This window comes from Pteropus vampyrus, unplaced genomic scaffold (assembly GCF_000151845.1).
Source record: "Pteropus vampyrus isolate Shadow unplaced genomic scaffold, Pvam_2.0 Scaffold38, whole genome shotgun sequence".
In the NCBI taxonomy this organism is placed as follows: domain Eukaryota; kingdom Metazoa; phylum Chordata; class Mammalia; order Chiroptera; family Pteropodidae; genus Pteropus; species Pteropus vampyrus.
Genome location: NW_011888819.1, coordinates 8,930,802 through 8,946,279, shown reverse-complemented (window position 1 = coordinate 8,946,279; position 15,478 = coordinate 8,930,802). Strand labels below are relative to the sequence as shown.

Genomic DNA, 15,478 nt, shown 5'->3' with positions numbered 1-15,478 from the left:
TGTGTGTGTGTGTGTATGGCTTATGTATATATACATGGTCTGTGTATTGTGGGTGAAAAAGGGTTCTATGGAAAGTTAGGAATATGATCAGAAAAGGTGATCTGATCATAAATTCCTAACTGGTCAAGTCTCGGTGGGTAGTCACACTCCAAGCTGATAACTTCTTTAGTAAATAGCTTATCTTTGCTTTACACGATCCCTGTCCATTGTTTCTGTGCATCCAGGTTAACATACCTTTGAAATGCCCCCTTTCATACCCCTCCATTTAAAGGGTGAGAGCACATAATTGTAACTAACTGCAATCCAACCGCCTGCTTGCTTTCTCCCATATTCCTGTAATTGTCCTTACGTTCTTTCCTTAATTTCAAATACATAAAAGAAACCGAGAATCTGTTATTTTCTGGAACATTTGAGATCTTGCTCCCCAGCATGTGTTATAAATTTAGCTCAGATAAATGCTTATAAAAATTCTCCACAGGTTTGGACATTTTTTTACATCGACAGTATATATACATGATCTAAGTATGTATATATGGCCTGTGTATGTATAACATGGTCTATGCATATGTACATATACAAGGTCTATGTAAAGTAAGGGAGAGAGAGAGTAGAGAGAGGACTTTACTTACCACAAGTTTTACTGTCCTCATCAGAACCATCTGGACAGTTTAATTCTCCATCACAAAATAAATCAGTTGCTATGCATTTTGTGGCATCAGCACAAGGCCTTGAACCAGGCTGGCACTTGATTGAGACATTTCCTTTAGGAAAAAAAGATTGAATTTGTAACTTTACTGCATAGTAGATTTAATTTCTTACCATATATACAGTGTTTAGCTATTTATTATGTATTTTTTTGTCATTTAGGTTCTTATTTACGAGTATACATTTCAACTTCTAATATAAATATTTATTGCATTTAATGAATCATTCATAAAAATTTAGAATTTTATATTTTGAAAAAAATTTTTTTCATAGACGTTAAATATGAATGTTTACTTTGTTGATTTTAACCTTGATAAATCACTACTAAAGTTTGGACGTTTGGCCCCTAATGTTTACATCTCCCAAGACTGGTATGTAAGTTATATGGGGCAATTTACTGGAACATTTTTTACATCATCTGTAGTACCTGGTAATCACTTCGTTTACTTACAAACATATTATGTGGAAATATAGTGGGTTGAAGTCAAGGTTTGAATTCTGCAGAGCAAAATTTGTCAACAAAAGCCATTTTATAGTAAAATAAAACACTTAAAATGCCCAGCACATTGCTGTAAAACCCAATGGCTATTTCCGTTCAATTTTTTTTTTTTGCTTCTTGGGTCAGTTTCTTAGCAGGAAAAATGCAAATACCCTCCCCTAAGGGTTTTATGTGATACTAATCTGATCAGTTTGCACCTCTCAACTTGTCCTGTCTTCCACCTGTTCCTCTTCCACATACCTACATATAGAGATGCACCTGGAAACATATTTTACTTCTAGAAATTAACTTGTAAATTTTAAATGCAATTCTAAAAATGACATATTGTTATATGTTCACTAGATAAAGACATGTGTTTTTATTTTTTAGAGCAATGTGAGATTTGAATTTTTTTTGTCTGATTAGAATAACAATAATGGTTTAAAGTTTATGAAAAATCTTTAAGCTCAATAGTATTTTTTTTTTTTGTTCTTAATCTTAAAATCGGCACTGCACTGCCATCTGCTGGGTTTTAAAAACATTTTATTCTGAAATTTATCCAAATGCTCCATGAAATTAATTGAGAAAATAAAAGTGCTTGTGTTGATGAATCTACTAAGGTAATAAATGCTTAATTAGGAACATTTATAGACAGGGTTACTGAGTATATATATACAACTAAATTAGACTTCTGCGATTAGCTCCAATTAAGAAGGGTATAAACCAGCAGGAAATTCATGGATCACCTAACATTTAAAATAGAACAGGATAATGATCAGAGCCATTTCCAAATGACAGAATAAACCAATTTAAAAGATTTTTAAAAATGAGAAAAATGATATTGAATAAGCCCAAATGCATATTATAACTGTTCATATCTATGAGATAATCACAGAGAGTTTTTAATTATCGAGTCTCTAATTCATGAAAGGCACAGTGTCAATACTATTCCATAAATGCTTGCTAAATAAATAAACTACAGAAAAACTTTGTTTTAGAAACTCTATGTCTCATTTTAGTAGTAGTTAATACAAGTCTAAGTATTCAGCATTTGGATGAATAGATTTTGGGACATAGCTAGGAAGACGTAACTCTTCCCATGGGACTGTCACTTCCTGATGTTTCACATCTCTTCTGTTGCCTATTAAACTCTGTAGATCCAATCTCCAAACCACATTGCCGAGTGACAGCACTGATCTCATTAATGATCATTCACTCCACAAGTAGTTATTGTTTATTTATTCGTGTCACACATTTTTTTAGGGTTGGAGGTAAAAGGATGAGTAAGACAGAGCCTCTATTCTCATGGAGTTAAGTGGGAGACTGGATCATTAATTAATTAGTTTTTAAAAAGAGATATAGAAAAGTGCTACAGGACAACCAAAGATTGAGCTATTGGGTTTCTTTCACCTAAGCTAGATTTTGAATGCCTAGAAATGTACCAGGAAGAGAGTTATATAAAATGTATGCATGATAATGTGACAGGAGCTCATCAATACATGGAAAACAGATGAATCTAACTTTTCTTGATGGTAAGATGTTTGTGAAAGTCATGGAAAGAATGGAGTTTGGTGCTAAATTTTAGGTACTTTTTAATCTTTGTAAAATGTTAAAAATATTTTTTCTAATGGCAATGGCATTGGAAGTTTTTAAACATATGTGTGACATGACCACTCCATGTTTCATTAATACAATGCTGGTACCAAGGGGAGAATCATGTGTAGAGAGGAGACAAATTGAGAAGCTATTTCAATGGTCAAGGTGAAAGTTGATAAGGGATAGAATTCAGCAGAGAAGATGGAGCATGGACTCAACTGCTATTTTACAAGTAAAAGTGGTGAGCTTTAGTGGCCAGATGTGCTCTTGACAAAAAGCAGGTGGAGAAGGTGGTGCTAAGAATGATACTTGCACTTTTGCAGTGGCCAGTAAAATTACTAATGGTCATTAGTTACAATAGTGAATATAAGAGGAAGAGCTGCTGGGATTAGAAAATAACTCTAGTGTGAAGTATTTTGATTTGGAAGTAGAAATATCAGGTACTCTAGTTTATGTTGTACTTTCTCTCTTTCCAGATTTTGTTTCATAAGCATTTTTCAGCTGCCTTGGTCAATGAAGAAAGAGAAGTCCTCATATTGAAACCAATATGGAAAATATAAAAAGAATTGTTATATAAAGGTAGTTAGTACATTTTAGGGTTTTATCAGATTATATTTTTACCTAGTCTGTCTCCCTCTTTGTACATACACATATATGATGACAATTTCCAATAAAACCATTGACTAAAACATAAACTATTACAGAAATTAGCCAGATGCCAGTTTTTTAAATGATCTTCCATTCTTAAAGCTAGAGTTCTCCAACTTGTGGACTACTTTATTTGACATTTCGTTTCTTATTTTTTTCTCCAGTCTTTCTCATTTTCTAAGTCTGTACTGTATTTCTCGATAGGGAACTTTTAGGGAAGGAGTTAAATAATATTTAAAGAGAATAATAATTGGTTCTGTTTATTAGAAGCTGATCACATTACCTGAATATTAGTTACTGCTATCTTAAACAGGAAGAAGATCTGCACATATTTTATATGTATGGTATTTTATCTTCAGGATATTAATTTTCTGGCATATTATAAAAACTCACCAGTAAATTAGTATTATTTGGAATTCTGAAAAGGGAAGGTTTTAATTGTCCATTTACATTTGTGTCATGAAGGAGTCAATATAAGCTCAATGTGATTACTTCAGCATGTTCCAAAGTCAAACAGTTTCCAGGGTTTCATGTGCCTACTTGGGCAGGTCTTGTGCTAGGCATTGTGGAGGATAAAGATTGAAATCTGTTTTTTTTTTTCTTCCTAACCAGTTATAAGAAGTGTTACATGCAAGAAAATAATTTTAAAATTATATTTGGAAATCTTAGATTTTTATTTTCCCTATTATTTAAATGAGGGTAATAATGTTTCGTGGCCAAAGCTGTTGTGACAAAGTAAACCCCAAATCTTTATAGCTTACTTAGTAGAGGAAATAGAATCTGAATCCAAGAATGCATGCCTTTAGAGATCAAGTTCATTTCACTACACTGTATTGGAAAAATAGGTATCACCCTACAGAAATTCAACTTTGATAGAATAAATTTAATCTTTTTAGCCAAACTATTGCTGGTCAATCCAAATGAAATTACAATGAAAAGATACTTCAATAGTTTTGATATCATGTGCATAAGAATGTCTTAAATTAGAAGAGAGTGCTTAGAGTGCTTAGCAATACATGCATTGTTCTCTCAGATGCAGAAAAAGAAAAACACTTAAAGTCATAACACATTTGGTGTCAGATAAAGTCTCTGTTTTATAGTCCTGGGGCAATTCAATTGAGGAACATTATTCTACCTTAGCTTCTCTTGACCCAATTTCATGTTCTTCACTAAATCAGCCAATTCTTTTTCTTCAATCCCCAAACCACTCCACTGTAGCAAGATTGAATTTTGTATGAGATTGAGAAAGCCCATGATAGTGAAACTTTTGTTTTTCTGCAATCACTGCCTACACAGTAAGCAACAAAAGGCTAGAACAAGCTGTATGCTACAAACCCTTCAAGCATTTGAACAATTGCCCAAAACAACCCCTCTAGGTGCTCTCTAGCAGCCAAGAAATCAATCAGTGTAATGCAACCTTAGTTCTCATCTCTCTCCTCTAGTGTTCCAAATGGGTTAGTAAAACTTTACGGTAATTGTTAACAAAGGCAGTTGAACAACAGAACATAATTCTCATGGACTTTGTATCCGCTATCATACAAAAAAAAATTTTGGCAGAATTTATAATAGTATTAATGCCAAGTATATGATGCATGCATTTGTTGATTTTTCTCAAACTCTGTCTTCTAGGCATATAAAAAATGAGAATAAACTTACCATCCCTGAAAAGCATATTCATAATAAATTATGGCTTGGAAAGTGCAGTTGTCAAGTTTAATTGCCTTGTTTCCCTCTATAAATCTGTAGTATCTTATCATAAGAGAGGAATAAATTGGAAGGATGATTTGGGACTCATGGATCCAGAATGTGATATTTTGCCACCCACTTACCTTATTATATTTCTTGGAGGATTGATTAAGGTAATTCAATACAGTTTCCAATAACAGGAAACTTCAGAAATGGAGTTTATTTGGTCAAATAAATGATCAGACTAAAATGAGCTATAGAGAATACAAACATGTTATTTTAACCTAAGTTTAGTTTTCAAAAAGTCTTTTAAAAAAAGAATCCAACTGCTTTTTTCCCCCTAAAAGTATCCAGCTGCTTTTTTTCCCCCTAAGTCAGAGAGGGAAGGGATAAGGGCTCTAACATTTGTCATCTTTCTCTTTTGTGCCAGTCATGAACCGAGACAGTACAGTACTATCTGTATTGTCTCTCTCAATCCTCATGACCAGTCTCTAAGATATATATTTCAATCTTTATTTTTCAGACGATAAATGCAAAGTTTTAAAAGACGAAGTAGATTGCCAAATCCCACATATAGAGTAACTGGCGAAACTGGTTAATGGTGCATTCATCATGCATTTTCATTGATTGAAAATTGTTACTTTTTGGTCTTCATTTTGAATATCAAATGCTTAAATAAAGCATAAAAGACAAGACTAACTGCATACTGATCCCATGCCTATAGTTTGCATGTAGGGAAAGAGATTTCTGCTCTATTCCTCAGGGCAGAAGAGTAGGGGAGGAATGTTACCCAATGTTCTCTCTATCCCATTTATCATCTCCTTTGGCAAGAAGAAACTGGGCATATGGTTCAGTCACTTCTTACATTTTTTATGGATATGCTTCAGGCTAGCAAATTGGAAAAACTTGTTTTAAGTCCAAGAATTTCTTGTTTTAACAATGATTTTTCTTTCTCCTTAAGTTGTTCTATATATTTCTCTTAGGACATTTTATATACTTAAGAGATCCTCAATAACTATGGCTTATATGAGTCACTCAATAAATCAATAAACAGACAGAAAAATAGAAAACAAGGCACTAATTTGGACATTTGTGGCTGACTTCCGAATTTTTAGAAATTAATCAAAACGTATTAAAATTATTTTTCAGTTTACTTTTAGACTAAAAGAATTAGCCATTATCAATCCTAAAAGCATTTTTGAAAGTGTGTTGAAAGGTAATTTTAGATGTCATGGTCTTCTATGTTGGAGAAGGGACTATGTGTGGGCTGAAGAGCATTTTTTGTTTTCAATATGTTGTGCTCTTTATATATATAGATAACACCTAAAAGCAACACATGACAGGCTTATCCTGTCTTAAGATACCTCTATGGATTTGGGGATGTGATGGTTTGTTTCATAAAGCATTTTAATGATTCATGTATCACTTTGGTTTTCAAACATCACACCAACCATTTTATGCAAGAATTATTCAGTTATACTCAGAACTATATTTATAGCTTCACTAATGTGCTCTCCTTGTATGTATATAACATTTGCTATAAATTCTAATAACATGAAAATGGTGGTATTATTTCAGGAGCTGAAGATCTACCCAGTATTGCCTTACGGAGTTTACCTGAAGAGATTAAAGGTACATGTAAGTCATTCAATATGAAAATTAAGTTAGGACAAGTGAAGGCATTTTAGTTAACATAAAAGCACAGTAGATAATTACTAGAAATCCAGATAAATTGTCATATCAAAGATACATACCAGGAGTGGGCACGAACTAGGCACTTAATGAAAAATTGATGAATGAATGAATCCAAGGCTACTTTGATACTGATTTGACAACCAGTACAGGTATTAAGGGGTATGAAAATACAGAAAATCTCATTTAAAATGGAGTTGGAGTCAGAAAGCCTTTTAGGGGAAGCTCTCACACATACAACCACTCACTGTACTTTGCTGACTCTAGCAGGAAGAAGAAAGATTTTCTCCTTGTGTAGCCACAAGCCCAGTCAATGATAAACCACCATTACTCAGCCAATGGGAAGCCACTATGGTTCCAACTCCCAGTTTCTTCCAATGGACGTCTTGTTTTTGACAACTCCTCCCAAATCCTCCTTTTTCACTATAAATTAATATTCTCTTGGTTTTGCCATAGCTTGTATGTCCTGAATTTCAGTTTCTCTGGCAATTCCTGAGTAAATCCATTTTGCATAAAATAACTGGCTGTTTTATTTTTAAAGATGACAAGGAAGAGAGCAAGCGAATCTAACTTGCATGCAGAGAAAATAAAGAAAAAAATCTCTCACATCTGATGAAACCGACATTTTAATCCCATTGGTGGCATTCTCAGCAATAGATAATAACCACGGTTCTAATAGAAGGCTGGAGTGAGGTCAGATAATCCAGGTATTAGTCCCAAATATATTAACTTTTGAGGAATTGTTAGGCTAAAATTGCAGACTTTTACAATCTTTTTTTTTTTTAATCTATAAAACAGTGGTAATATTAACTGCCATGTTATCAGAGAATTCTCAGAAGTCTAAAATGAAACATTAGTGGAAACTTTTTTAAAATAAGAGAAACATTATTAAAACTGACTTGGGGTTACCAGATGACTGCTGGTTGTTGGCCTGCTTGGAAAAATAAATGACACTAAAATAACTATTACATTTTAAACTGATTATTAGGAATTTATTCTTTCTATTTAATATTTAACTTGACAGTTTTTAAAATTACTGTGAATTATTAGTAACTATTAACTTAAGAATATATTATTTGTATCCAAATCAAAGAATAAATCTGTTTTCATCAATCTTTAGAATTGTAGAGCAGAGGTTTTTAGGTTTTTAAGTCCTTTTATTTTTTATGTAAAGAAGATGTTTTTAAATTATCGATAACTAAACATAGCATTTGTTAATTGTATAATGGCTGTAAACTTGAATGTTCTAGGTTGATACGATGTTATTTGAAATAGAAGCTCAGGATATGCTTAGATTCTGAGCTTTGGCATCCAAAGGAATTTCTTTTAATTTCTGAATTTGACATTTAATAATGCTGTGACTCTTTTTAAGTGGAAAAAATATTACCTCTCCACATGATCATTCTAATAATTAAATGAAGTAATATTTGAAAAATATAATACCTGGCCCAAGTAGATACTTTAAAAAAAATAGAGATTTCAAATATTATACAATGGCCGTGATTATAAAGAAAACCATTTCTTTAAGATTTTATAATAATTTTTTACTTTAAAAATCATTTATATAAAAATTTGATATTTGAGATGACTTCTGAAATATTCAGAAAAATATTCTAAAATATTCATTATTTATGGAAGCAGATTTTCAGAGAGATAAGACATGCTCAGTGATTCTGGTAGTTGGCAGAACCAGGATTAATGTTCATGTCTTCTGACTTCACTTTAAGTGATTTTTCTACAGCAGAATAATTTTATGTTTTAAGATAATGCAGTTAACTCTAAAATTATTGATAACTTCCCAAAACAAACTCTTTTGATAGTGGTGTGATTTTGATAAAACAAAGTGAGTTTTGAAATTTAAAGGGCAGTAGTTGTAGTTAGAAAGATTAGGCGAAGAAAATATTGGAATAGAGCAAAGTTAAAATTAAGACTTAGATTCTCCTTTCCAGAGAGTGCAATAGATTTTGAAACTTTCCTTCCCTCATTCCTAGTAATCTTATAAATGTTATGGCTTCATCTTTAAGGCTATGTGATCAGGACCTTACTTTTAGATCACACATACACACACACACAAACACACACACACACACTCACTCACTCACTCACACCTATACATGAATACATATGTATATAGAGGTTAAAATATAAAATTGGAAATTGCATATCTTTGGCAGTTTTAACTAGGAATTATGAACTCAGCAATATTCTCAACTACATTATTCCTAACCAAATGTATGATTCATACATTTTAATATAAACACTAAATGTCTCAAAAAGAGCTCCTAAAAAAATGAATCCTTTTCTAATGTCATGGAGTTTGACAGTCACCAAGTTAATTTTTTAAATACCATGGTTCTAACTGGAAATTGTTGAAGTGCTTACTGTCGAGAAATTCCCTGAAGATGTAATAAGGTGAAGTTGATTTGAAGCTTGGATTTATAACATGCATATATTACAAAACATCGAGTGAAGTTTGAATAGTAATTCAAAGAACATTTGATCCTTTACAGTTCCTGTTTTTTTCTCATTCTAAATGTTCCTATTATTATTTGATCAAGATACCGTTAATGAATTTTCAGAATCTGTATAGTCTCTCTATAAAATTTACCTATGCAAAAAATTTGCTTTATTTTACTCATTTAAGAAAAATATCTATTTATTCACCATAGTTATAGGGAATAATTTATTTTTAAGACACCTAATAAAACATTACACATCAGATCTTGTCAGACCTAGAACCAATGTTGTATTGAAACAAATGGAAGACATAGGAATAATCTTGAGCATAATAATATCTGCTGGGAACGAAGTACTAAGCATAAAGTACTTTTCACATAAAAAAACTAGCTATTTTCTTCATCCTTTTACATGTTTAAGTTTTAAAGATATATGTATTTTTGTGTGATAAACCCTCATCTAGTGAATTTGTTTTTAGTCATAACTATTGTATTTATTGTAAGTGGATTATGGGATTTGTTATAGTATTTTTTCATTTCTGCATTATCTTGTTTCTACAAGATCTATAGCAGTTTCATAAATAATATATGGTAGATTATTGATGAAGATAAGGATTTTTTCCAAAAAGAAGATGTTTTAATTTTTATTGTTTGATTATACAGTATACTATATACAAATTCAAGATATTTGTACAATTTTTAACCAATTTTAAAACATAATAAATTCGAAAATTCACATGATCCAAATGAATAGTAAACCTTACCTAAAATTAAACTTGATAATTTTATTAAACTATGTTCAAACAAACATAGTTCAACAAATTCAATGTAACTTCAATTTGTGGAGCATATTCTTGATTTGATATTGTGATATAGTTATTGTAGTCAAGGTATTTAAGTTAATTCATAAGATATTGTTTTATTGAATAAACAAATATTTTTTTAAACCACAAACTTTCCTCCTTCAAACAAGTTTTAGCACACCTATCAATTCATTTCTATAACAGACCTCCAGAAACTGATGCACATTCAAATGAAGATAGTAAGAAATCAACTTTCTAGAAGAAAATTGACTACTGAAAAAAAATTAGTCACCATTGTTCAAAGATAAAACCATTACAAACAAACTTTAGTATAATGGTTAAGAGCACAGACATTAAGGTCAAACCATCTGGGCCAGAAACCTTAATCCAACCCTCAATGGCGGTGTGATTTAAGGCCATTTACCAAAATTATCTGTGTGTTGGTCTTCTCATTTATGAAATGGAGATAATAAAGACACCATGCAATAGGATTGATACATAAGTAAATATGTTGATAGGTAAAGCATCTGTTCTAGCTAATAATAGTTGGCAGTAGTTTTTGGTGCCTCTGAATCAGACAAAGATCCAGTCTCCACTCCAGCAGCTGTGCCCGAGGTTACCAAACTATCAGTGGAGGAAGAACTAGGAATGTTAGCTGTCTTCTCACTCCACAGGCACTGCAAGCTAGAGCAGGAGACTTAATGAAAGAGGAAACTGAAGAACAATGTTGTAAAGAAAAGCAATAGAAGTCCACAATTTTGTGTCTACTATTACAAATATGAAACAAAACAAAACAAAAAACTTCTGCATGTTTTTACATATTTGATTTAGAGGCAAACCTGTATTGATTGATCTCATTTTATAGCAAAACTATTTGGACTGACATTAGGCTATTTGCAGTTTGCCTTTATTCCACTTGATGCGGATCATATTTGTATGTTGATTAGCTTTCTAACCTCTTAAAATTTCTGAATTCCAAAACATGATTGGTTCCAAGGCTTACGCATAAGGAGATTGTGGACTTGGATAGGCTCGGACAGTTACTATTGTTCTCAACCAAAATAAGCACATAGAGTAAATGTTCGTTGAATTGAATGGGGGATAACTAGAATGGAAAACTTAGAATAACCTAAACATTGATAGACATATAGTCTGCTATTGTTTTTGATGCCCTATACCTTTTCAACTTTATTCTTATTTTAAAATTATTTATCATTTAAAAATGAAGGTTTTTTTATATATAAATAAGTAACTAGGGTGAATCAAACTCATCGACCTCTCTTTTTCTTTTGTTTCCTTCTTTGAAGTTGTAAATTAGAGACTGGACTTGTCACTTGACTGTAATTTAATAATGTCTATGACTCAGAAAGTAATGAGTGTCACTTCCTGGAAAGTCAGGATTTGCTGGACTAATGCCAAGAATGTGAAAAGACCAATAAACATTTATGCATGCCTATATTTTCAGAACATTTTTGATATTTGATATTTTATAAAGTTTTCCTCACTGATATATTTCTTCAAATATGGATTCCCCATATTTCATGTTCCTCAGATAAACGTGTTACCTCAGGCAATAAGACATGTTCCTGAATGCAAAGGTGATCTCATTGCTTCTCTGGTATATAGCTAGAGTTTTAATTTCATAGCTTAATGATTCAAAGAAATCAAATAATGTTCACAGGTACCTGTGATATCAATGCTGTTCAAATCAATATGGAAAGTGACCAGTTGGCTGGATTTATTTGCTTCAATGCCTTGAATCAATTCTTCTTTTACATTTTCATCTGACACCCACTGGGCAAAGAAAAGGTCAAATATGACTATAATGCTGCCATTTCTGCAAAGCAAAAGATGACATAAGAGGAAAGAATCAGACTTCAAGTGATTTGTGCTCAATTTATACAAGATTTCTTTGAAATTCTCTACAGTTCTCACCTTGTTAATCTCCATTATACCTGTGCAAGGCAGGATATGTCAAATATTATCTTTATTTCACAGGTAGAAAAAAAAGGAATTAAAAGACTGAATGTTGTTTACCAAATACACAGAGACAGATCCAGAACTAGAATTTGAATTTCCTGAGTTCCACATTAGCACGCAAATTTCCAGGCCAAGCTATTTTCCAGAGTTACTTGTGTCAAATAAATTAAACGAAATCACGTGGTATCATGACCTTTATTCTTATTTTATTGTTTGAAGAAATAGAGTGTAAATTTGTCATTTTTCATAGATGATGTCTAAGTAGAGAAAAGTCTAAGGTAATTTTACTGATTTCAAAGAAAAATTTTCTATATAGTTTATGAAGGCCTAATAGCAAGCAAGCTCTTTTTGCAATTAATCTATATCTACTTTTTCTCTTCTATCCTTCATATAAAATATCTAAATATGCTCTGAATTTAAGGGAATAGAAAGAAGAAAAGCATATCTGGATTATTGAGGATTTATAGAATATTCATTCTCATTGTCTAGGGTTAGGCTTATCTTGCCTATATTGTTTTAGAGCATAACATTAGAGTTGAGGGACAAGACCCAAGCCATCTCCTTTTTTTATTCCTTGCTCTGCAGCATGCATTTAAAAAGTTCTAGTCTCTGGTAATTCGTTTATAGTTTAAAAAACAAAAAAAATGAATAATTTTTTGGCCTAATAATGCTACTTGAGAGATTTTTGTTCTCCTGCCTATGTTTCTATTTCTCTCATGCTATGCTTTCAGGATACAACCACTTGGGAGACAAACTCTAGCTCTGATTTCATTCTGTAACCCTCAGCAAACTGGGGTTACTCAAAGTATACTTGGATACTTAAGACACAGACTAGGGAGAACCAAATTTTGCATGGTATGTTTGCTAGTTATTGAGCTTCCTGAAGGATTTCATCAACTCCAAAAGAGTTCTTTGTGTATCTGTCCATATATCTATCTTGATAGAACTTAGAATAAATGTTGGGTTTTTTTTTCCTCTGTGACAATATACAGGATCAAAATGTTCCTGAAAGATCATAGTAGATCAGTATGTTCCTTCGATAGCATATTCCTTCTTAATGTCTGTGCTGTTACTCAGGTTCATAGTTTAACAAAAGTGATTCCTTTCTATGTAGTTGGTTTTTAATTTTTGAAGTAAATAATATACTTTGATACAATAATTGCACACTTCACTTCTATTAAATAAAGTATTTAAAAATGTTAGAATGTTTAACTTTCCGATCATTTGATTAAATCACAGTAACCAAATTTTGTCAATGACAAGGCTTCCTAGTAACTATTGAGTCTTATCTGTGCATGGAATCATATGCTGTCTTCGATAAAGATACGTTTTGTCACAGACACTGTTTTTATAGGCTATTCCACACTTGGTATTTTTCCATGCCAGCCAATCTTTAATTTTATTTGAAAACAACTTTCCTTTTTCTCACAAAAGGTGATGGCTTCTGCAATCATTCCTCATGTCAATGACAGTTTTATTCATGGATACATGACCAGGCCCTGGTCCATGGAACATGAGGAGAAAATGATGGCAAACTCCTGGAAAAATATTTTTATATCTAACAAAATAATAGCTCATAGTGGACTACTACTCTTGTTTGTTGAATATTATTATGTCTTTATGTGATTGCTGGAACTGTCACATTCATCTTGGTACCATAAGACAAGCTATGGTTAACAAGCTAAATATAGCATAATGAAGGAAGGAGAGCATCTAAATTATTGATTATGTCACTGTTATTGTACAATCGAACTAACCTCTGGTGAAACCTCAGATTTCTTGTGATGGCAGATGATAAAAGTGTTTTAAGGCACTTTCAGTTATGTGTTCTGTTAATTACAATTTAAAAATTCCTAAATGGCATAAAACTCTCAGGTCTCATCCCATATTTATTTAAATACAAGCTCCAGAAAAGGGACATTACTCTATTCTTGGCACCTGATATTGGCCAAATTGTCATGTTAGCCATAAGGAGATTGAAACTGAGAGTAAAGTAGGTAACTTTGCCTAGAGTTAGTGAGCTTATTAGTATTAGAAATAGCAATGAAATTTAGAGACAGAACATCTGTCTTCCAGATGTTTTTGTATAGTCCTCATTCCCCACCCCTGACACCACATCTGTCAATACCTTTATGAACTATGTGTCAAGGAAAGACAATAAACACATTTACCCAGATGTGCATTTACAATGATCTTGCATTGTTACCAGAACTTTATATCCAAATAGTTGGGGAAAATAGCTAGTTGTATTTTTTGGGATGGGAGGAGGAATAGATATTTTATTCCCTTCATACTTTCAAGAGAATCTTTCCTCTTGTCTTCCTCTCCCTGTCTTTTAGCTCTTCCTCCTCATCTCTTCCTCCTCCTCCCCCTTCTTCTTCTAATTATGTCTTTTTAACCACCCTCGCCACCCCCAATATTTACATGAACAGGATTAAATACAATTAAAATAAAATGATCATGAACAATATCCCTTAATTTTTCTGTGTACGATTCTACATCTCCTTATCTTTGCTTGCACAGTAAATAGTTTTAATTCTGGCTAAATCTGAATTTTCTCTTTATGTAATTTGTACATGTTTAATTTGACTGAACACTTGCTTTTATTTCATTTATGTGAGTAGAAGAGGTAAGATATTTTTGGTAGAGGAAGTACAAATCTAAAATTTTCCTTCATTGAGTTGAAGGTAACTGGATTAGTTCATCCTCAGGCATAAAACATCTTTGTATGAAAGATGTGTTTTCTTAGTTGTGAATTATACATAGCATTTAATAATTTATGCTTTGCAAGGACAGAAGTTACAGATCCTACATCCACATACAATTATATCCTTTAAAATTTGTTTTCTTATTCAGTGTAAATGTCGAGATACGAAAGATATAGAGTAGAAATCAGGAAAATCAGAATAAACATTTGTGTTTTACATAATAAGGACACTAAAGCTGTTATTTTAGTAGTTTAGTAATGATTTTTATCACTATTGTGAGATCAATTTTTTTTATTAAGGTAAATGAGAATTCTTCCTTTTGGAAAACAAAAAAGAAACAATGTTCATTTTCATTTCAAAGTACTTGGTCCAGTGGAATATTTTTTTAAAGCAGATAAATCCTGTCATTGTACAGAGAGCCTGTGTGCAATAAATCAATATGTTTCTTATCTCTTATTTTTCTTAATGATATTGATAACCTCTAGGGTTGCTGAGTAAACAAAAGTCTTTTCGTTACTAACTTTGTGACTCATCTATGCTCAAAGGGCAGAATAAACTGCATATTGCCACAGAGGGTACACAGCACTCTATTAAAAAGAATCAACTGCTAAATGCTAAGTCAAAGCACTTTCCACAAAGCAGAATAACAAAAAGTGTTCCCTGAAGAGAGCAAACCATTTGCTTGACCTGCAGAGTGGCCACACACACACACACACACACACACAC

General features: G+C 32.2%; 1 protein-coding gene across 1 annotated transcript in view; it reads right to left on the bottom strand.

Moving 5' to 3' along the window:
• The window catches only part of TMPRSS15 (transmembrane protease, serine 15), a 116,018-nt gene that overhangs the window by 92,623 nt on the left and 7,917 nt on the right, over positions 1–15,478 (bottom strand). Inside the window, 4 exon segments of the mRNA XM_011358244.1 lie at positions 630–761; positions 7,705–7,736; positions 11,392–11,402; positions 11,712–11,901. Coding sequence (XP_011356546.1) covers positions 630–761; positions 7,705–7,736; positions 11,392–11,402; positions 11,712–11,901 — 365 coding nt within the window.